The 23853-nt window shown below is 42.5% G+C and overlaps 1 protein-coding gene across 1 annotated transcript in view; it reads right to left on the minus strand.

The window, feature by feature from the left end:
• Positions 1-2046: 2046 nt before the first annotated feature.
• Positions 2047-23853, minus strand: part of prdm5 (PR domain containing 5) — a 39563-nt gene continuing 17756 nt past the window's right edge. The window contains exons 13-16 of the mRNA XM_028588549.1: positions 22226-22319; positions 13321-13406; positions 6804-6908; positions 2047-3863 (exon numbers count right to left, since the gene is read on the minus strand). Coding sequence (XP_028444350.1) covers positions 3699-3863; positions 6804-6908; positions 13321-13406; positions 22226-22319 — 450 coding nt within the window. The 3' untranslated portion in view covers positions 2047-3698. The remainder of the gene's footprint in view (positions 3864-6803; positions 6909-13320; positions 13407-22225; positions 22320-23853) is intronic.

A 23853-nucleotide genomic window follows, 5' to 3' on the forward strand; every position in this document is an offset into this window, starting at 1 on the left:
CCACAGTCTGTTTCCATGGAAATGTGGCTTTAAAGAAACATCCATCATGCTGAAAGGGTGACCCAGAATAACCAAACACACCCTGCCCACTCGTATTAAAATTCTTCGGCATGGCACTCTTCACGGGCACACACATTCCACATTACTGGTCAGGGGAAGTGGAGGGGAAAGCTACCTGTTGCTACGGCAACGCCGGCCAAACACAGAGGTCAGACAAGCGTGTCAGTGTCATTCCTAACGTGACAGCGGTTTGCCATAAACCCGGCCCCGGCGTGGTAATGATACTCCTGCGCAGTGGGCGGGGCTGGCGTTGGCCTCTGAGGACGCTGGTCAGGGCCCAGTCTGGCCGCACTCACAAATGGGGAGGCAACACAGGAAACTGGGGCTTCCAGTAAAAACATGTAATTAGAAACACATTGACTGGGAGCTTTGGCATGATACACCCAGCAGGAAGGGAGAGACGCATGCAGGCAGGGATGCAAAAAGTGGAGGACAAGATCACTGGGTCACTGGGAAAGTCCCATGAGAAAATCAAAGGTTGTGCGGCAGAAATGGAAGAGCAGAGACGTGGACATCGTTACAGACCAGGGGCGACTCTAGGATCAGAACTTTAGGGGTCCCTGGCACCCTTTTAACGCAATCTTTCTAAACGACAATCTACTGTGCTAACTGTGCATTTAAACATTATTTTGGACCATCACGGTAAGGGAAACTCTGAATTATGTAACTAGAAAGAAACGGACAATTCTGAGAAAACTTACTGTGACGCTCAGCCACTGGGCCGTTACTACAAAGGTGAGGAGGTATTACAAATTAAATTGGATATTTATCTGTGAAAAAGCAGACATTTCCAAAATGCAGTATCAATATTATCAATTTAAAAAATGAGAGATTTATGCGATTTTGACTAATGGCTAACAAGCACTATTTTCTTAAAATGACTGCGAATTCTTTTCTGTATGATCTAGGCATCTAGATTCTGGCTTTAGTTTCACGACGCCGTGATATTCCTAGAGGACTCCTTAGCTCACGATAGATTAACAGACTATTGTTTAGGCTTAAATCGCCCCCGTTACAGACACAGAAAAAAGCAGAGATATCTCAACACCCAGTCTGACCTGTCAGTCCAACAAGACAGACATGTGGCAGACAATAATATTCCACTGTTGGAAATCCCTACTACTACTACTACTGTTTACGAGATGCAGTATAAATGCTACTGTATTTGAGAGTGCGTCAGTATGGCCTGGAGGCCTCACCACTAACAAGCAGGCGGCGTGCAGCACAAGCTCAGCGGGCAGCGAGGGCGGGCGGCTGCAGCCACGCCCTCCACGGCCACGCGGTGAACCGAGCTCCAGAGGGAGAGCAGGGTAACCTGGCCACATGGGATCTGAGAGTCATTCTAACCACGCTCCTCTGGAAGCTGGCAGAGGGAGGCTGATAGGAGCGCAGGAAACATAATGCTGGTTTTGATTTCTTTATGCAGCGGAGCTGAAATGTAATCTATCATGAACACCAGTAATTAGTTAATTGTTAAAACAAACAGCACACACTCAAAGAGGTGAAGACAGACATACTGTAGGAGTTATGTGTTTTTAGGAAGCCAAAACCACGCATGGCAAGATTGATTGAGTTTCAACAGCAGCCCGTTCGACAATCTTCACAGAGCGAAGATGAGAAAGACTCGCAGCTCTCCCACTTCACTCCACCGCTGCAGAGATTCTCACAGATAAATCCTGAGATACTAGAGAGCCTCTGCAGGGGACGGACGTGAGAAAGACTCCCCGCATCCACACAGAGAAACCATCACAGGCACTATTTAGAGTGTGGCTTTACGCATCAGGCAAGTGGTGACTGTGGCCTCAGTGAGAAGAAAAAGCATAATTAGCCCTCGCTCCCAGCAGACTGCCAACCCAAGAATAGGGGTTAGATTAACAACGAGAAAGTGAACACTTTTAATCAACTCTCAAAGCGTTTCCTTGCAACCCCACCCCCAACGTCAACAGTTCACAAACACATAATTAGAACGGGCGGAGGAAATGGATGTTTGGTAGGTGATGAGGTTTTATATATTTTAAAATACAAAAGTGTGAAGTGACAATTCACAGTCTACAGATGCAGAATAAACAGCGGGAACATGTGCATTAATCACAGGGGCAGTACATCAGGAAGCAACTGGGTGTGGACATAAAACAGGAGAGAATTGCACTTCTATTGAAATACATTAAATACTGTATTGAACAATGATGAACAAAGAACTTAAACACATACCGTAAGGCACAATAACCCTGGGCCATTCATATGAAAACATACTCAATACATTAAGAAAGGCAACACACACAGTACTTTGGATTGTCTTCATGTCCCTAAGACAATTTGGGATGCAGAAACAGTAACACACTTTAAGCACCAAAAGGCCGTGGGAAAGGGAGGAACTCATTCATCTTAAATTAATAATGTACGTCCAACCATTATACCTAAAAAGCCATGCAACTTCTGCTCTGCAAGGTTTCTTGATCGTTTTTTAAACGAGGGCCCCAACAGATCTGAAATAGGAGCATGACAGACTGAGGACAGTACTGTATGTTTATACTCTCTCGCCATCATGTAAATAAAAACTTACATGTGAGCTGTTTCAGATTTTGTAGCTGGTTAGAATTACAGTTTTCAGAGCTTCACTTCTCTCCATCTCCCGTTCAAACATTCTGTCTAAATACTTTTATTTTGAAATAATAAATGGAGCAACATGCTTTTGAAGTGTGCTCTGGGGCTTAACAGAGTCTAAATATTAAACATGTTTGGACGCCAAAGAACCGGTGTAAACATGTAGAAAGCGTACAGGTAGGTGCGCTTCAAGGTCTACTGGCCACAGATGTACAGTAATGTGTTCAGACAGTTGGTCAGTAAATGCTACAGTGGAAGAGGTCAGGCTGTAACAGTATGAACAGTAACACTGGTTAGAAGTCCGACAGACTTAAAGTGAAATAACAAACATTTCTGTGAGCAGACACAGCGAGTCTGAAGGCAGCTCAAACAATACCTAAACAGTAGGGCTTCACAATATATGGTTTTTGTATCGTCATCGCGATATCAACTTGCGCAATAAACACATCGCCAAAGGCTGCGACATATCGCCAAAGACACTGAGATTTTTTGAGTTAGTATCAGTAGAAAACTACACTTTAAATGTAACTGTCATCTTTTTTTAATGGTGCTTTTTATGTTCAATGTTCAATTCGTTCAATAAAATAATTTCATAAAAGTTTTTCATTTGGTTTTCCAAATTCAACAAGCAATTTGTTGTATTTTAGCAGAATACTGAAAGCAGCAGAAAGCCAGAACTAGGTACACTTTAATATTTGTATATTTCCATCCACAATATCCATTGTATATTTATTGCAAGTAATATCGTTATTGCGATATTCAACAACGTTATCGCATATTTTCCTCATATCGGGCAGCCCTACTAAACAGTATGACAAACTTTACAAATTACAAATGTACAGCCTGTGTTTCAATTCTGAAATACTCGCCCAAATGTTTTCCATATCCTACATGTGTGTATCTTTAATAACAACATTTCTGCTATCGCTCCATCTGTGTATACAGTATGTATAGGCCATACTGGTTGAATAGGGAGACTGAACTTTATCTGAGGAATCAGATATCATTGTCAGCCAGCGGTTCCATAATTGGCTCTAGCTCTCCGACTCTCCGTGGACATTCTCCATGTGTACTTTGAGGTAGTCGTTCCTGGTGAACTTCTTATGGCACAGCTGGCACTCTGCCATTGGCCGGTTCGGGTTGTGTGTAAGCTTGTGCCTGCTCAGCATCTTCTTCAAGCTGAACGACAGGTCACACACCTAGAAAACACACGGAACAATACAGGATTTTAAAAGTGATAATTGAAGTTAATAAACACACTTTAAGTTGTTTAACCCGTGGTCTTGTTTGCCGAATTCTTCTGCTCTGTAGAGTTCAGGTTTATCACCGGCACAGCTGGAGACACAGAGAGCGATTTGTAAATCACACGCGGCGGACCTTGGCGACCGACTTTGTTTCCTCCACCAGCAGCGAGAGGGGATGCATGCAACTTAACATCCATCATAAATGAGCCATTTTACACTGTACAAAATGACTCCGTCGTCCTCTATCAATCATGATAATCCGCCACTGGCTGCTGCGCAGCTGCAGTTTAACATACTGCTTCAAGAGGCACAGCATGTGTCCTCCTCACTCTATCTGGGAAGAACTTCAGTGCAATGACTACATTCAGAAAGTCTCACAGACAGTTGACATCTGTGGCAAAAGAAAAACAGAATGCCTGCGAGAATCATTTTTGGTTTCAACACAATCATGGTGAAAAATAAGGAGATTCCTGTCATAATATGATGTGGTCGGTTCAGAAATGTCTGTTTCCCAACTATTTTTTGGTCCAGAGTGGTTATGAGTTAATAACTGTACACAGGGTTTTCCTACCATAATAATTCTTTCGGTTGGGGCACACTGGCCACAAAGCGTAGATGTGTGCCCGATCGGGCGCCTGGCTGCTCAAAGCAGATGCACATTTCTCTGCGCCGCTCATAAAGCGATCCTGCTTTTTGTCTATTTGCCTACAATAATGGCTGCAGTAGGCAAATAGACAAAAAGCTTTTGTTGCCAGCAGTGTGTCACTCTCTATCTGTCTGTCTGTCTGTCTGTCTCTCTGTGTGCCTTATCGCTTGTCTCGCTCTAGACACGGCCGAGAAATCAAGCCTCCAAAATCACCATAAACCTGGGTGTTTTATTTTGAAATGAGTTTCTTCACGGAAGAAATAGAGATAGAGACGCCGAAACGGTCGCTGCAGCAGCCGGTGTGAACAGACCGATATGAAGACGGCTCCGCGGCCAGCGTCTCTGCCGTTAGGCGCAGCACCCAAGTAGTTTTGGGCACCACCACATGCCTTTCTCAGAACTTATGATTGTAGTTGGTCCCCATTCAACTTCTTTAGCAAGTTTTGACTTTACGTTTAAAAAAAAAAATGTATTCATTATCTTTCCAACAACGATAATGGTCCAAAATAATGAGAAATTGAATTGATAAATGTCACAGTGAAAAGACTGCTACAGCAAAATATCATTACATTTACAAGTAACTTGTATTGATGTGCTATCATGTCCTAGCTGTGCTATCCAAATATCTGTCAAACAATCAACAAATCTGATCCAAAAAAATATTAGACATTTTATAAAGTGCACCAGTGGCAGGAGCTGATGAGAGAAGGGCCTTCTCATCTCATCCTAACCCAGATGTTACTGGATGCTTCTACAACATTTTTAATGCTGTTATGACAGACACTGCTTATAGAGCCCCTCTAGCTTGTCTGGAAAATGTTCCTGGAACTGTGCAATCCTTTTGTCTGACTCAAAATCCACTCTGAAATAAAATCCACATGTTATTTCTATTATCTTTTTAGTTTAGCGTAGAATTATTTACATGAGAATGTCTCTTCCCCAGCTGGGAAAAAGAAGCCAGATGAATGTTGGATGTCTGCTGATGCTTCACTTACGATGAATAGGAAACTGATTCTGTGGTCTCAAACAACAACTCTATGCCCATTTTTTGGTTTGGAACGTGAGGCAATGCCACGGATTAAGGCTTATTAGGGTGTTAAAGCTCAAACGAGAGTCTGAGAATCCAGAGTTGGGTGATGGATTAGACACGATTGTTTTTTGATGTTCTTCAAAGAATTAAGAGATATTTGGACTCCAGAGTTACGATTTAAGAGTATCGTCCATGACTGAGATGTCTAGATCAAAGGCTTTCAAAGTCTGACACTCCACCTCCCACATTTTAGTTTATTAGCTCAAATAGGCATTAGATTTTTGTCTGAATGTCCACAGGTTTTCAACAAAGAAAATATCTGAGTAATGTCAACAGAAGTATTGAACGGCGCTGTAACTCCTAGTATTGTTATTATTTGTCTTACTTCTATTTTGGGGTATAATCTTGCAGGTTTCGGTACTACAGTTCAAATAATGCTTTGGATGTGCTTCTGAATTTGGACACTGTGGTATAAAATGTGTTTTTAAGTCTGTATTTGTATTTAGTAAGCAAAATGGCACAAGTACAGTATGCTGAAGTAGTTATTATCAGTTCCTGTTTGCAAAGTTTTGATTAATGTCCATGGGAACCATCGCTGGATTACTTTGATTCTGAAGAAAACTTAAAAACATGATGATTCTAAAGCAAGTTCTGAGTTACAAGGTTGTCTTTCTTTCAATGATTTCTAAGTGGATTTATGGGCATTGTTTTGCAATGGACACAATGATATCCCTGAAAGATTTTAGTCACTCTGAATCTAAAAAGTTATGACTCCAAGAAGAAGTAGCTTAAGCACTTTAATTGACCGTGCTGTTGAGCGAGCCAAACTACTTTGACTTGCTGTCCTTTTTTAGAACAGTTTGCACCTGCCTCTTTTACCTCACGCAGCATTAGTCTGAAAACCTCTGGTCTACAATAACATCAACATCTTCTGTCACATGTTCCCTCCCCAGTCTCTGAGAATAATTATTTCTTCTGCAGTATTATAAGCAGAGGGTAATTTCTCCCTCTGATCCTCTCAATGTGTTTACGTGAGATCAGCCCACTCTGCCCCTCCAGAGAAGCAAGATCACTATCTGCCTCTTACTGAGCCCCCCAACTCTTCCCCACATCTGGCCTTGTGCCATCACATTTAAAGTACACACAGACAAACACGTGCAAGAATCCAGGGAAGACAGAAGTTGGATTAGAGATAAAGTAGACGTAGTTGGATACTCACATCACATTGGAAAGGTTTCTCTCCTGTGTGGGTCCTCATGTGCTCGTCCAGTCCTCTTTTCTGGCTAAAGGCTTTGTTGCACTCGCTGCATTTATATGGCTTTTCCTGCAGCGACACACACATACACACTAAGTTTAAAAATGGCACTTGATCTGTCAGTGTACAGCAGAACAATACATAAAACAATACTTGCCCAGTTTGGTCACATATGGCATACACCAGGGTAATGACACACACATGTGCATGCACACACGCACGCATGCACGCACACAAAAAAACAAACACGCACAGCACAGTGGAAAACACAAGATGTGGAAATATCCCTGTAACATGCACACACGCGTACACACACACACACACACACACACACACACACACACACACACACACACACACACACACAGATAACCTCTAACTTGCTTCACACCCCAGTGTTCTCCCTGTGAGTTTATGAAGATATGAAATGAAAGGTTGTACAGCCCCTGCAGTAGGGAGGAAATGACCAGCAAAGGGGCCATCAAAAACACATGGATTCCTCAAAAGAGTAAGGAAAACACAGCACAGAAAATCCCTTTGAACATGTATCAGAGCACTGGCTCTCTGGGGCTGTAGAATATCACTCCTCTGTCTCCACACCTCATCAGTTTACCAAAGAACATTTCCTCTGCGCCTTTCGGAGGCCTGTCTCGGTGTCAGTCAAAGCAGCTATCTCAAGTATGTGTGTGTGTGTGTGTGGGTGTGTGTGTGTTCAACAGGGTGGACGGCTGCCTTGAAGAATAGGTGTGTCCTACAGTATGAGGGGAAACAGTGGTGACACCTACTGTAAAAGACTTGAGGAGAAGTAAGAAGTGTGGAGATTGTCACTCTTTGGGAAGCTGTTTTGGTGTCTGGCTGATAGCAAAGGCTCTACCCATTTAAAGCTTAGTTGTCATGGGAGCAGGGTGAATGCAGGAAGTAAGGGTCCTGGGAAAGGCGCTATCATGTGGGCGGGGCAAGGAGTGCCCAGTGACACAGGATACAAAAGGAGGTAAAGATCAGGTTCACTGCATGTGCGTGTGTGAACGGCTTTAAGTATGCAACTGTTTGTGTGCATGTGACTGAATGAAGGGGAGCGATGGAAATAAAAAGCGTGTGTGTGTGTGTGTGTGTGTGTGTGTGTGTGTGTGTGTGTGTGTGTAAGATAGAAACCCGCCTTGATTCTGTTATGATCTGTGTAATGCAAATTCCAAGTTAAATCTTCAGCTTTAACAAGGATCATTTATTTTTCTATGAGGCACTCTTGTATGACTAAGAAAAAAAAAACTATGAGGGGTCAAAGTTCAAAGGCCAGCAAACACATGGATGGACTTAGGTGATATGGTGTACCCAGAATGCATCACTATGACCCCGGGTAACATTGAACATCTGTACCTGGTGACCTTCACTCTTCAGCAGCTGTTCACCCTTTGGCCTGTGACCTGGCCTTTTCCTCTGAGTTTGACCACTCTCAAGCAAATAGCACATATATACATGCAAAGATGGAGTTTGGATGGAGAGTGTTTATTTGCTCCAAAAGAGCCTCACGTCTCATGTGTCGAGTTAAATATGTGGGTATTTGTAAAGCAGCATGCCGACGGGATGTCTTAGTACTCTATCAGGCTTCAGGGTGCAATTAGAAATCAACAAAGAGCACCGGTCCACCTTAATAGGGCGTTCCGTTGTGCTCGGAAGTCAGAAACATGCTGCCTTTAGTCGGATTTCCAAGATGGGAACCTCACAGTACCCCTAGCTCAAAATGCAACATGGCTGTTCCGTGCATCAACAGTAGTGAAAGCTATAGTAACATACAGTTATAAGCACTGGAACGCATTCAACTCAGGTGTGACGTCATTCCCAGCTCCGGCTTCCGAGTTCCGAGGTTACAGTTTTCTGTATTTCATAAAAACCACTGGTGATAAAGAGACAATTTCTTTCACAATAAAAGTGCATTTTAATTTGAAGTCAGTGGTAGGCCTTTACTGTGAAGTCAGTGACAGTGTTAACAATGACATTTGAGTTTAGCTAACATTAGTTTTTAGATTTTTCTGCACGCCTTGTCAACAGATCGTTATGAAACACAGCATGAACAAAATAGTTTCCTTTGTTTAACAAAGTTTTTTAAAGCACAGCGACAAGGAAAAAGAGGACTGACATTACGTCAAAATGAAGACAAACTTTTAGCAGCTGTTTAGCAAGTTGGTTTTGCTTTGTGAGAAAGAACTGAGGCACGCACAGGTATAGATATACAGATATGGTATAGATACAGAAGCATGCAAGTACATTCCATAAAGCCTCTTCCTTTAGCTGAGAGCACAGCAGCATTACCTCTGATTGTAACATCTGTATCTGTAAACAACACATTTCATTTTTAATTTTTATCTAGAACCCGGTGCAGCACAAAGCCCAAAGCAAGTGTCTTTGCTAGTTTAAGACCGACGCAGTTGTTTCCCGTCCAGCGCCCGCGTCGTTTAAATAACAAATGCACCTCCGCCCATCTGTGGCCCATGGGCGTGCTGGTCTTACAGGGAGGTGATCGCGCCATTGACCAACAAAAACCTGGTCTAAAGTCAATAACGCAGCATTTCATTGTTATTTTAACAGAGCATTAGTAAAATGCTTCTAGGCTCGTGCACAATGCACACACACTATGCTTGTTACACACACAGGGACACACAGCAGCACACAAACATGCAAAAGATTACAAATAAAAATATTACGGTGCAAATCCTCCTCAACAGCAATGCTCCAAGGTCCAAACGCGCCTGGCTTTTAAAGGGAATGGGAGATGATCTCTGATTGGCTTATTGCATGTTATGCCCAAAACACACCTCTGATTAATGAAGACACTAAGTACAACCCTTTAGGACCAGGCGCCTGGCGCACCGACCCTTTTTTTCACCATCAAATTAGCAAAAGTCGATTCATACACACCCTAAATACATCTGCGTCAGGAGCTTCACGCCGTGCGCTTAGATCGTTAAAATAGGGCCCGTAGTGTCAAATCATAACAGACATTATCTTAGGACACTTTTCAGGTAGAGTAAGTCTAGACCACACTCTATAATTTACAGAGACCAAACAATTTCCCCAATTGGAATTCTTAGAATGGTTCTCCTACTAGCATGTGTCTGCCTTAATCACTAATCAGGAAAAGTAAAAAAAAAAAAAAAGGAAAAGTTTTACCTTTTAAACTCTCTCATGTGTGCTAACAGCCTTCGTGCGTGAGAACGAAAGATGAAACCTTTTACATAAAATGTGCGTTTGTAATCATACAACAGCCATCATCAGAGATCAAAACCATATTGTAAAAATCTCTTAATATCCAAAATGTCAGAATTTCATATCGGCATCAAATGTGTTCCACTTAAGTCAGCAGACGATGTGGTTTGTGGTATACACACACATCTCAAATCGTCGTGTACATTAAGAGTGAGCTGCAGCTCTCTCAGCCAAATGACAGTGACTTCATCTGGTTCTGCTGTTTGTAACTGTTCAGCCCATATTTCAGAGCGCTGTGAGCAAAGGCAGATCTGGGAACATTAGGAGCAAAACGTCAGTCAGTTTAATCAGCAGCTCACTAGAAAATTATACCTGCCTGTTTCTACCGAGGGACGTCAACCTGGGCAGGAAACGTCCATTATCAGCACACGGTAACAGCAGAGCGCTGTGCTCTGGACAACATTAAGAGAGGACAAATCTTTGAAATGAACAGTGTTGACAGGCCCTGAATGTCACAGTCATAACTGTATGAATTGATGATGGAAATCTGTGATGAAATACATATTAAGTCGCATTTATCAAAAGTGCCACCAACACATGTCCAGATGCTCACAAAGAGCTCATGGAAAGTGGCGCTTTGGTAGAGAACTTCAATCGTTTCAAGTGATGCTGGGAAGTGAGCGCTGCCCCGACCCAGGATATGACCTCATGACGTCCAGGGACAAACCTACCTTTTCCTTTCTCCACCCTGAGCCCTGGCTACCTTTGCATTTACATGTTGGGGCCATTAAAACAATGTTTCCTATGTCTGCATCGGAAAGTTTCTCCCAGTTTCTAAAGCAGTAAAACTGCGGATGTCAATAACAAACAGCAGTAAAGTGTATGTCATTTTCTCTTGCCTTTTGCATCACTAGATGACTCATCAAAGAACCTGCAAATGTGGGATTTACCTCATAATTAAATGGGTAGGGAGTGTCGCTTACGTTAGACACAGAGGAGACAGGACATTTTTCACTAGGCGAGGTGTGTGAGAATTTCTTTACGCACACTCTGAAGTTCAGACGAAGGCTGGACAGAAAAACTGAAGCAAAGCGCCCCAGATTGAATGATTGAGTCAGTGGGACACCTGACGCTGTGTGAGCATCCCTTTCTCTCTTTCTTTGTCTTGACACCTTTTCACTGCACTCATTGCATTGTGGAATATGGTAAAACACTAAAAACTTTGCAATTAAGTGTTAATAGGCCTTTTTCACAGCATTTTGACTTTGAAAAGCAAACGTGTTACTCATAATATTAATAATGGCTCTGTTCTAGGGCTGTCCTCGACTAATGAAGTTCTTAATCAACTAATCAGTTAGCTGATTTAATCGACAGACCTGTAAAACTAAAAAGAATCATGCACCACTTCAAATCTTGTGGTTATCTGAGATATCAGATTTTTTTTTTTTAAATAAGTCATTCAGCATGAAAAGCATAAAAAAATGACTAATCGACTAGAGAAATCTTAGTTGACTAAGACCAAAACGATTAGTTGACTAACAGACTAAAAGGGGGAAGCCCTATTCTGTTCAATTCAATTGTCCCAGTAAGCCATGACAGTGTGACAGTGAGCCATCATGCACAATATCAGGACCCTGAAACGATGATATCTTTATTGTACGAAAACTTAAGCACAACAATATGTATGATATCCTACAAAATTACTAGCCTGGTTGACACCAGACCCTTCTCAGCTGTAACTGAGAGTGGGTTTGGGAAAATTTCATTGACCGTTCATTTCCAAAGGGGCGTCACCAACGGACGCCGCTCAAATGCCTCTGGACGCAACTGGATAGTCCTTCAACCAATCAGAGCAACGATCTGGGTGACGCTGCGCGTCGGTGGCCGTCATTTTACAGTTGTTGAGACAACAAAAGGTTACTGCGAGCCGTGAGGTGACGGTCGTGATAGCAACTATAGTTTAGCTGACAAAAGCTGACTGTCATGCAGTAACGACAGTTAAGTTTAGGCACCAAACACTAGTTAAGATTATAAAAAAAAAATGTGGTTTGGGTTCAAACACTGGTCCCCTTAAGTAGTAGCCTAGAAATCTAGACGCACCCTAATCTAGACGCACCCTAGTGGCAGCAAATGTAATTTGCCAGGGTCGTCTAGCAACTCTCTGTTGGCTTGCGAGCTGGAAAAACCAAATTTTGGTCAGGCCAATCACATTGTCTATAGAGTCGGTAGGCGGGCTTAATATAATGACAGAGTTGCGAATGTTCCACGTGGATTCCCTGCTACTTGAAAACAAAGAAGATGGCTGCTGCTGGAGAACAGCGGCCTTTGGAATCGGCTTTGGCCGCGACTCTGGAACACATGGAGTTCAGCTTTTCTTTGAGAAAAGAACAAAGAACGGCACTGAAGTCATTCTTAAAAAAGGAAGATGTGTTCGGAGTTTTGCCGACCGGATACGGCAAAAGTTTAATCTATCAACTAGCGTTGCTCTGGTTGGTTGTAGCGCTATCCTATTGCGTGCGGAGGGAATTGGAAAGACAACCGTTCATCCCGCCCCTTGGATTGAGCCCCATCAATGGTGAGTTCCCAGACCCAACATCTTGATGTGGGTCTGGCTTGTCAGGCTACTTAAGTAGTACTCCTGGGACATGAATTCCCCTCCCCTGCTTAAAACCCCTGTTTCTTATACAGCAGCAGTCAATGTGGTGCATACAGTAATACATACATACATACGAATGACAATGCATTTATTTTCCTAGCTACATGTACGACTGGTTCATGAACCAGCCTGATTATTTACATCTGTGCTTTTCCTACAAAGGCCAAATACCAAAGGCCTATGGTGCATTTGGTGATGCTTTGTCATCAACAATGCCATTGCTTCAGTAAATATATAATAATGCCACCATGGCATGTAACAAAATTAAGAGGACACTTTGATAAAAAAAAGTTACACTTATAAGTTACATTGTAAAATACTTCACTACATCCATTACTGTGTTTTGGGAGGCAAGGATTGGCTAATCACAGTGTGTTGGACACGAATGGCTGTGATTGGACAGTTTACGAGTGTTTAGGGAGCTCTTGATTTGATGCACCAGAGCAAATATTCTATACATCCAAACTATCAATATGCCTCAGATCAAGTTTACCTAACAAATGTATGATTGTACTTATGATTCGAAATACTGTAATGGAGAATACAAAATAATGTACACTAAACACACAATAACCGAAAGATAAAGTTCTTCCAAACAGGAGCACAGAAAGGAGGAAAACTTACACGAGTGTGTGTGCGGATATGCATCTTCAGGCCATCGTTCTTGCTGAACGCTTTGTCACAGTAGGGGCACTGGTATGGACGCTCACCTAGGGAACCAAAACAATTAGACAACATCATTCACATATGAAACTGATACTGGACTAGGGCTGCAACAACGAATCGATAAAATCGATAAAATTTGATTATTAAAAAAGTTGGCAACGAATTTCATTATCGATTCGTTGTGTCGCGCAACTATTACGCCACTCAGTCGCGGAGATAAAAAAAATGTAGTTGAGCGCAGAGCGGAGCGAAAGAAAAGAAAAAAGAGCAGAGAGGGGGTAGAGGAAATACGGAGAGAGACCCGAGAGACCCGTAACGTTGTTCTGAAACACTCGGCGGAGGCAGAGAAATCAGTACGACCCAAGTCATCCAAGGTGTGGGAGCATTTCACACTTAATAAATCAAAAACGTGTTAATTGCAAGATAAGCAAAAGCGACACGGCATGGCACGGGCGCACCACGGTGATGAGTCAGCACCTAAAACCTAAACATGTTGGAGTCCTTGATGAGGAGGAAGGGAGTTCAACAGCAGGGTAAAGTCACTACACTATCCTACTTCTGTTCCGGTCTGAAGGGAGGAACGTACCGTCCCTCCAGTAGCTCTTCTGGTGCTGCTGTTTACTCGTTATCCAGCTGACTAGCATGACAAGCTAGCGTTAGCTCGGTAATAACAGTAATAAAGCAGGGGTGGTATACTTTGCAAGACTAAAGACATGGTTTTATTCACTCGCCTTTGTTGGCCCATTCATTTTTTTTATCTGTTGTCATGTATATATTATGTGCTTTGTCCCATATCAGTTATTGTTGACAAATATATTTGTGTGTGTTGTATAAATGAACTTAACTTGCACTTACTACAATGATGGTAATAATTTAATGAATAAGCTTCAAGTGTCTGTCTGTCTGTCTGTCTATCTGTCTGTCTGTGTCTTGTCTGTATCTGCTCTTTGGGTTACTTACCTTTACACAACTATTAACTAAAACAACAAGTATGTATGTAAGTATGTATTGAGTTGATGTAAATTAATGCTTTTTAGTTTTTTTTATCAGATTCATCGATTAATCGAAAAAATAATCGACAGATTAATCGATTATTAAAATAATCGTTAGTTGCAGCCCTATACTGGACTACAACTCTAAACAGGAAGACATACTCGGGAAGGCTTTCTATTATACATACACTGTACATTTGCTCACGTATGCCACACACACATTTACCAATATAAAATATGACATACAGTATGTATATATTCTCCAACATGACCAACTTAAAGACAGACTTTCAATGTCAGATGACAGAAAACTTTACGAAGAAAAAAATCACATATCCAACAATTCTTAGACGCAGGTGCATTGGAAAATATCACATCAGATCAGATCAAATTGTGATGCTGAGCAAGAGCAGAGTGCGGGATCTTCCTTTTTCAAGTCTGAGGTAGATGACAGAAAAAATATAAATAATGGGCATTTATACAATGCCTTGCCTCACAGATGGTTGAATTGTGTGTGTTGTTGCCTCTGTCCTGTCCCTTCCTCTGCTCTAAAGGCTGATTTATGGTTCTGAGGAGGCTCCACGCAGAGCTTTCGCCGTAGCCTATGTAAGTGGCCTGAAGTTTATACTTGCGCGTTGGTGTGCGCGTCGATCTCTTTAGGAGAATAGCACGGCCGGCATGTGTGTATGGGTGGGGAGTGTGTGGTAGAGTGAGTGAAAGAGTGACGGTGATTTGCTTCAGAGCGAGGACTCTAGAGAGTCATAGTGAGAGAAACAAAATATCTCCTCTGTTCTTTCTGACCACGGTGGGAAATCTGTAGCAGGAAAAGGTAACCCTCTCCTTGATTTCATGTTGTTTATGGAGAAGGACAACCCGGAAATGAATCGGGGGAAACGCAACACTACCAAGCCACGGCCGAGAGACATGCGTCGCAGCGACATGTAGTTAAATTTTTTGAGAGGCGCACGTCAGGCTACGCCATAGGGTCTGGGGTAGGGTCCGGTGTAGGGTCAGTATTTCCACGTACCTACGTACAGCGTTGATTTAACGCAGAAGCATAAATCAGCCTTAACGCAGATTTGACCTGGCTGCTGGTACACCAGATATCTTTCACTCCATTCATTTCTGCACACTGACTTTCCACTGCAGAGCAAAAGCTTATATTGGCTTCACTTCATGGCTCGCTATCGGAGCTACAACTGGCCAACAGTTTAGGAGCACATCAGAGGCAATGTGGCTTATCCCAGTTGGATCAAAAGCAGTCGGGCCAAACTCCTGCAGATCCTATCTGAGCACCCACCGATGATGACAAAGAGAAAGTGACAGGCTGTCAGTCAAACAGTCCACTGACACATGGATCTGTTTACCTTGTGCCGATCCAAAGGCCAGATAGGAGCACCAGAGCTGATTAATCTATAGAAGGGATATGAGGTAACCTATAGAACCATACTAGATTAAAGTCTCAGACAGGAAAAGATTCTGGGTTCAATAATTGCTTAATTTATTTCATAGATATACCCTTAATCAGGAAGCTAGAGCAAACTAAATAAATATGCTGTGTTCAGAAAATAGAGTAGGGAATCAAACTTAAAAAAGCATTTTCTGAAGTCCCCTTCCTCGTGATATAGGAAATGACTGTTTTCTGAATTTAAATATATGCCTGCAAGTGTACACAGTACAATCTAATGAAACTCTGCTAAAAATAGATACCTACAGCTACACATCTGTGTTCATTCCGTCAGTACAACAATCTCATTTCTTATCTGCTTCGTAGTAATCTCTCTTTAGTGGCTAATTGTTGAACAGGCAAGCAAGTAATTTTATTGATGGGGGAGATGTTTTGCCCCTTTAAGTAATAAGGTTAATTAGCTGTGTTTCTTTGGGATTCAAAATGCAAAGAAGATCCATCTAGGGAGCATATGAGAAAAGTAATATTATCTCCCAGTGCTATGAACACAACTGTGCTGAAGGAATGTTTCTCTACTGTTCTTTACAGCAATATATTTTGCTGTAAAGAAATTTAAATGTGTTAATTTGAATGTTTTTGCTGTTTTCTATCCCTGACTAGATGAGACTAGGCAGATTTACTCATTTATCCATTTGTGTCCGACTACTACTTCAACTTCATACATTTTTATTATTCCAACTTTGGATTGTCAAAGGACTACAAAACCATTTGTGATACACAAATCCTGTGTCTGTTAACAGAGAAGCTGCGACAGCTGTCACGACATACAAGTTGGGGTCTAAACCCACCGTAAACCCCCCACAAGAGGGCTTCAGCGGATCACAATGATGGGCCCTGTGACACAAAGTAATGAAATGTGTAACCCTTACGTTGGTGTCGGAAAGGGTTAACATGACAGATGTGCACTGATTACCCATACTGAAACATGTGCAGACGGCAGCTCGCCATTCTGTCCCATTCTGCGCAATTTCAGCTCTAGGGGGGTTTTGTTGACAAACAGGAAAATCTGAATCCCAGATGTGTTTTGAGAAAGAGGAGAGCAAATCCTATGTCTTCTGTAGCATGTGTGGTATCGGGTTAAGGTCCCAGCGTTAGCCTTGGGGAGTCCTGGGGAAGGCATTAGTGTGCTAATTGCAAGGAGCGCGGTGTGCCAGTGTACTTCTGTAGCTTGGCTCACATCCCTCCCAGGAGCTGGCTATTGTCAGTTAATACGCCACACCCTGCTAACACAGAGGCTCACAATAAGTGCACACCAATTCACCTACTTAACCTATACACTCTCTGATTCTGGACATGTGCGCCTCATCTGGATAATTATCCATATATTCCAAAAGAGGTCATTCATAAATATGATCACTTATAGAGCACATATCCCTCTCAAAACTGCTTTAATTCAAGTCATTGCTTTTCCACTGGTTCAACCTGCTCTTAATGAATCATGAGCAACTCAATTCTTTAGTGAAACAGGAAATAAACAAATATTACTCAGGAACCTAAGTAGTAACATTCTTGCAACATGGGTCTCTGTTATTCGTGCGAGAGGCTTCGTGTCTGTTTGGCGGAGTGTTACTGTAACTAGAAACCCTCCACTTATTCTCCAGATTGAGCCAGATTGTTTGGGGATTATGAGGGGTGGCTGCAGCACTGAGCCAGGGCTTTATGTGTGTGGAGATGGTAACTGATTTAGCATGTGCTGAAACAGTACACCATCTCTTTGACCCTGGGTGTCTCCCCCGGCCCCCGCTGTGGCCCTCACACTCCTTGTCTGCTAATCGATCCGTTTGGCACCCCTTGTGTGTTGTATATGTGTGCATACGGGCGTGTGTCTGGTTAGCAGATGGCCGGCTTTGTCGTCTTGCCTGCCGCACAGCGTTCCTGTTATGGAGAACGCTTTGTAGCTTCGGGGCTCCGGTCTGAAAGACATTAGTGCTGTCTGTCAAAAAATTAATTCCCATCTTCCTCCAGTTCAGCCAGACAGTGGCCCTCCACTGTCCTTCTTTATGCCCTGTGTCACACGCCGACAAGGGCCACGGAGGTAATGTGATATCAGTGTGTTGGAGATGATAAGAGATCGCCTTTGATGAGCCGTAAGAACGCCCAACAACTTCTACACTTGACCTTTCCATTATAGCCTGGGTCTCGGTAGATTTCTCCACTTCCTCAAACAATTCCCTTAAACTCACCCATGTGAAGGTATCAGACAGACTCGCCTTACCGCACATGCAGCAGATCCCAACTCCTGACACGCGTCTCAAAACTCCATCTTCAATCCAAATTAAGCATCTGCACGGCACCCGAAAAAAAAGAACCCAAGCTGCGATAGCGCAGCACTATTTATCACAGAGACAATAATTCAGTAAATAGTGATTTTACTTTTCAAGATTGTAACCATGACCACAGTAAACACAAACAAAATCATCTGTGCGTAAATAGCTTCAGTGATTCCAGAGTTCTACCAGATGTCCATTTGAGGGCAGTTGTTCTGTCGTGAGATCACCTAAAGCTGCAATATGTAGCTTTTTAAAACATCAAAATATGGCTGTGTATAATTACTATAACAAATGACACCATTATCGAAACAATTAGTATCCTTTGTCCGGTGCTAGTGGGATAGCAAGTGCGTGTTTATAAAATAAAGATGGTATTTTCCATGAACAAGTCCTGGTGTTATTTTCTCTTTCTCTTTTCCATTAGTGAAAAGGAAAGAAATATTGATTGTATTGTATATTGTTTTAATATCAATTTCGGTCTCACTGAGAAACCCATAATCACACAAAGAACAGTGGCCTCAGAGCAATCTCTATTACAGCAATTCACCGTAAAACACATCACATCATCTGAAAATGCACATAGAATGTTTTGTATAAAGTTGTCTGGCATGGCCTTTTGTATAATTATACAAATATTTTAAAGTTTAGATGAAATGTATTTACTGAAAATGCTTCAGGTTGTACACAACTGTAACACAAGCTTCACATTCAGTGAGGCAGATCTACTTTTCTTGTCATCTGTTATACAAAAGTTAGCCCAACCATTCCTTTCTCTAAGTCTCTGAGAAAAACAAGACAGCAGGCTATGGCCTGTATGTATTTTATCTACTGTATATAACCCGATAATAACAGAATATGGGATTTGACAATAATAAATACCCTGTGGCATAGGCCTGTGAGAACTTAGGCCTGTTGCTCTTTCTCTGATCGTTACATTAAAGGGGCGCAGATCTTTATGTTGCAAGTTGTATAATTGCTTCTGTGTCTCAGGAGGGAGCTTTCTGTCTGGAGAAAAAAAACAACCTAATGCTGTCAAACTAAATTGTTAACTAAACTAAATTGTGGCCCTTTAATGCCACTATGTGCACATTTTTTGTTGTTATATCTTCAAATAATTGTAAAGGCATATGTTTTTGTTTGTAGAAAAATATGTGACTATCCCAGTGAAAATTGGTGCGGCTTTTCAAACCATGGTGGCTTAAATATACCCCATCTCAGACAGCTGTGTAAAGTTGACACATTGGTATGGTGTTTGCTTTTTGTTTTGTTCTGCCTCATGTTTCTGCTTGTTAAATTTACAGGAAATAAATATTTTATTTGTTGTTCTTGATGATGATGTTATGAGTATCCAAGTGTTCCCTTTTTGATTACTGAACATGTGCAAACACACTGCAGACCTTGGTCTGTCTGTGCATGTGGAAAAAGTCTAAATACTGAAGCTTGATTCATTATACAACATAAACACTACATCAGCATTTTCGAGGGTTAAAATGCCACACCAATTTGTTGTAACACAGCTCATGGCTTTACACTGATCACTGTGCCCACACATGACATGTCCTATGATGTCAGTGTGACACAGAGGCACTGGGTTCTGTCAACATTTCCCTTGGCACAAATAATTTTCATGACCCCACTATGGTTATTTACCACATCATGGCATACATGGTGGGAAAATCGACTCTCACCGAGCTGTGATGTGGAGAAGGACACATCACAGGGCCAAAAAGAACTGTTTAGAAAATGATAGAAACATCCATCATGACTCCTGAGTTCCACAACGTCTCCAACATCCAGTCCAAGTTTTTGACAGCTCACATTTTATGGGTTGTCGGTGATCTCATAAAGGCTGCTCTCTGAGAAGAAGCCTGCCTCTGTGGCACTACAACTAATTTGTTTGAGCACCATGTTTTAACCAAATTAAACTGAAACAAAATCCAAGCCAAATATACAGTACACGTCTTGCCAGCTACTTAACGCTCTCAAGTAGATGTTTTAAAATTTCTCTTTCATCTATTTCTCACTTTCCCCATTTCTCCCATAATGCTCTTTGGTGTTTCATGGTAAAATGATAGGGGAAGGAAATCTCCAAGTAATCCGTACAAAGTCCTCTGTGTTTAGCAGGTAAACAATCAACACTGACTTGCTCCTGTGAAGCAGGAAGACAAACAAGCTCCTGTCCGCCATCCGGAGAAGCCGTTGATTTTAAGGTCTTTACCTCAGCTGGTGGCCTTCTTTAAGAGATTACTGACAGAAAAAAAACTACCCGTGTTTAAAGTTTTTCTTAAGGTCGTTTTATGATTTACACATTTCTCACACAATCTACATAATGGGTTACATGAACTATGTGTGCAAAATTACTCCCTCTATTTGAGAACAAGATGAGTCTTGTCTGGATTGTCGCTCAGGGAACGACTCGCACTTTTCACCAAGGCTTATTTTTTCCTCCCACACAAAAAGGCAACAAACAAAAAAAATCCCAGTCTATAGAATGAGGGGACAGATTTACAGCCAGTCAGGGTCAAGGGTCATCCGGCTGGATGCTTTCGTGGAGTGGTCTTTTCTCTCTTTACTCCTTTCTTTCTTTTAGGTGTCCCATCGGCTCCCACCCCTCCCCCAGCATTCCTCTCTTTTGTTTATTCTATATAAATACAATCAGACTGGGCCGCAGCTCACACTGGAATACTTTCTCTCTTTCTGTTGGTTTGTCCTTCGCACACACATGTACGATAAAAACACACACATACGCAGCTCGCGCACACACGGATACAAAGGACGCTGTTGACAAAGTGTGGTAGGACCATTGTCCGGCTAGCACTGAAATATACACACACATTTTGACACACTAATCCTGTCAACACCTGACAGGAATGTTTGAAGAGGCTACACATATGATTTAAAGGGATACTTTACCGATATTAATCCAGCTCTGTGTCATCTTTGTTGGGCAGGGTCTTTAGATGAACGGTGTTTGGCTTCCCTCGGTGGCTCCAGTGCACGTTGGAGCAGACGTCTGTCGAGACCCACCAGATGATTCAAAACGACGTGTTTCGGCGGACCTCTGCGACACGTTTCGCGTCACTCTTGCGCCACTTGCTCTGCTCCGCAGGGAGCTCTGTGCACTGGCGCCACGGAGGGAAGCCAACCACTCTTTATCTAAACACACAGCCCACACTGCCATGACACAGAGCTGGATTTAAATCAGCAAAGTATTTCTTTAAGTGTGGTATGGACTCAGCACAAGACATGGAGTAAATGAAGCTGACTGAGCGTTATTTAAAAACTGATTATATTAGGTAACGGATTTACCAATTAGGGGGTCTAATGACAGACTCTACCTGGATTCAATAGGAAGTTTAGAAGATCAAGACCTGTGAGGAGGATTGGCATGGTTCATAGGAAATCCACAGAACTTAAGTGCATTTCAGCAGGCAAGTCTGAAGCAAGAGAGCAAGCACAGTAAAGTGATGTCTTCAAACTCCTAAAAAACAACAGGACAATGGGAAGACAACATGAGAGAGAGAGAAAGAGATGAAGTTCAGTAGGAGTGACAAAAAGAGGGAGACAGCCTGGAGGAGGGAGAGCCAGCAGTAAGACTGAAGAGAGAGGGAAAGAAAGATTGAGTTTAGAGGCCAATAATTGTGTGTGTGTGTGTGTGTGTGTGTGTGTGTGTGTGTGTGTGTGTGTGTGTGTGTGTATGTGTGTCTCTGTGTGTGTGTATGCGCGCGTGTGTGGCCGTGCCAGGTCTCTACACCAGTCTGTTGGTAAGGAAACGCACAGGAATGTGTGGCTTTCCAGTTTAAGGCAGTTTAATGAACATCCAGGGCTCTATTTTTGTGGCAAAGCGAAGACTGGAACAAGCAGTGCTGTATCATGTTGCCGTTTTCTAATATTAAAATGTGTAATATGTTACGTTGTTAGGTGAATAGTCGTGACCTGAGCGGTGAGCATGGTGTGAAGGTGGTACAGTAAGAGCTGAGCATCATACATAATGCAAATGACAATTAATACAAGGTGTTGGTATTTAGTATCCCGGGTCCAGACCTTTAATCATTAGGGCTGTAGTAGGTGATGTTAATGGCAGCTGATGGAAGGTGGATTAACAAAGCATTGACCTGTGGAGGGCCACTGACCTGTATGGCTGCGGATGTGGACCCTTAGCGTGCCGTTGCTGGCAAACTTTTGTCCGCAGTATGGGCAGATCTTCTCCTTCTCCCCCGTGTGTGTCTGGCACCGAAATGATAAAACAGACATGTGGCTGATGTTAAGAAAAACATTTGTAACATTCATCCTCACATCCTTCCTACATTACAAATTAAAAAGTGATCTACTGATAGCTGGAATTCAATGTCAGGACATTATACGTATCAGATACTTATCAAAAGTAGAAAATTTAACTCTGGCATACTGTGTCTTCAACCCATTCATACAAATGTAATCTGATTTTGGTATATTTTTGCTTGGTAAAAAAAAAACAAGATTAAAACTTGGGTAATTGGGTAAAGAATACATTAAATGTAGTTTTCTCCCATAATGCACCACTAACTAATGGAATGGAGATGCACATGTTCACATGACAGTGGATCCACTGAGCTGCCCTGAAGGCAGGATCAAAGAACACAGACGATGCAGATTTGCCAGGGTCTAAAGCCCGGGGGACTAAAGGCCAGGGTGCACGTATGCATCCTCCTCCTCCCTCTTCTTCCTCTCCCTTCACCTCCCAGCAGTCCACAGCGTTGAGCTCTGTGCGCTCATACGGGCTGCACATGCAAACAGGGAAGAAGCGCATGTGGAAAGCATGTACTACCTCCTCTACCTTTTCCTCCACCCCCTCCCCCTCACTCTCTCTCCTTGTTGAAAAGCATACGCTCCGAATTCCTCCTCCTGGCCTGTTAGAAAATTCCCGAGAATAATCTTGAGTATGAAAGGCTCAAACTCAGAGCGACAGTTTCAACAGCAGTACAACAATACAGGAACACCTCCTCTCTGGGCCCCCATCCTTTCCTCCATCAACCCACTGTGTCCCTCTGACACCTCGGGTGTTTCGTTACAAAGGCTTCATCCACACACACACACACACAGACACAGACACACACACACACTCATATGCTCACACAGACACACACACACTTGCATGCACATTAACAAACACATGCATGCACACTCATATGCTCACACTCACATACACACACACACAGGCACAAACAAATCCACATATTTATGAACACATGCGTCCCAGATGGAGCAGTGTTGCATTATTTAGTTAGTTGTTTGTACAACAGAGCAAACATCACTGCTATTCTACCTTCACAGGCAGACAGCCAGGGGGGAATGCTAGCAATTTCACTTGGGAACACCACGTTCCGAATCATAAGTGTGGAATTTATTGGGAGTTGTAGGTAATGATTCAAAGTTTTTATATATAATTGACTTGTGTGCCTGTAACTACTCAAAATCCAACCCTGTAATTTTCATTGGTTGAATTCTTCCAGAATAGCACTGACTGAGTCACTGAGGTGAGACTATCTTGTATAATGTGCAAAACATACAATACATGCACATACATGCTGACACACACGCCCTCTCATATAACACAAATCCAGGCTCACTGAGGAGAAAGCATCGACTGTAACACAAGAGTGCTCCGCGAATAACTCGGGCCCGTTCTGCCAGACATGGGCCGCACTACTGTTCATTTGCAGAAGCAAGTGCTGCAACAGCAAATGCTGCGTGACACAAATAAAGACACAAAGGTATACAT

This window comes from Perca flavescens, chromosome 9 (assembly GCF_004354835.1).
Source record: "Perca flavescens isolate YP-PL-M2 chromosome 9, PFLA_1.0, whole genome shotgun sequence".
Lineage (NCBI taxonomy): Eukaryota > Metazoa > Chordata > Actinopteri > Perciformes > Percidae > Perca > Perca flavescens.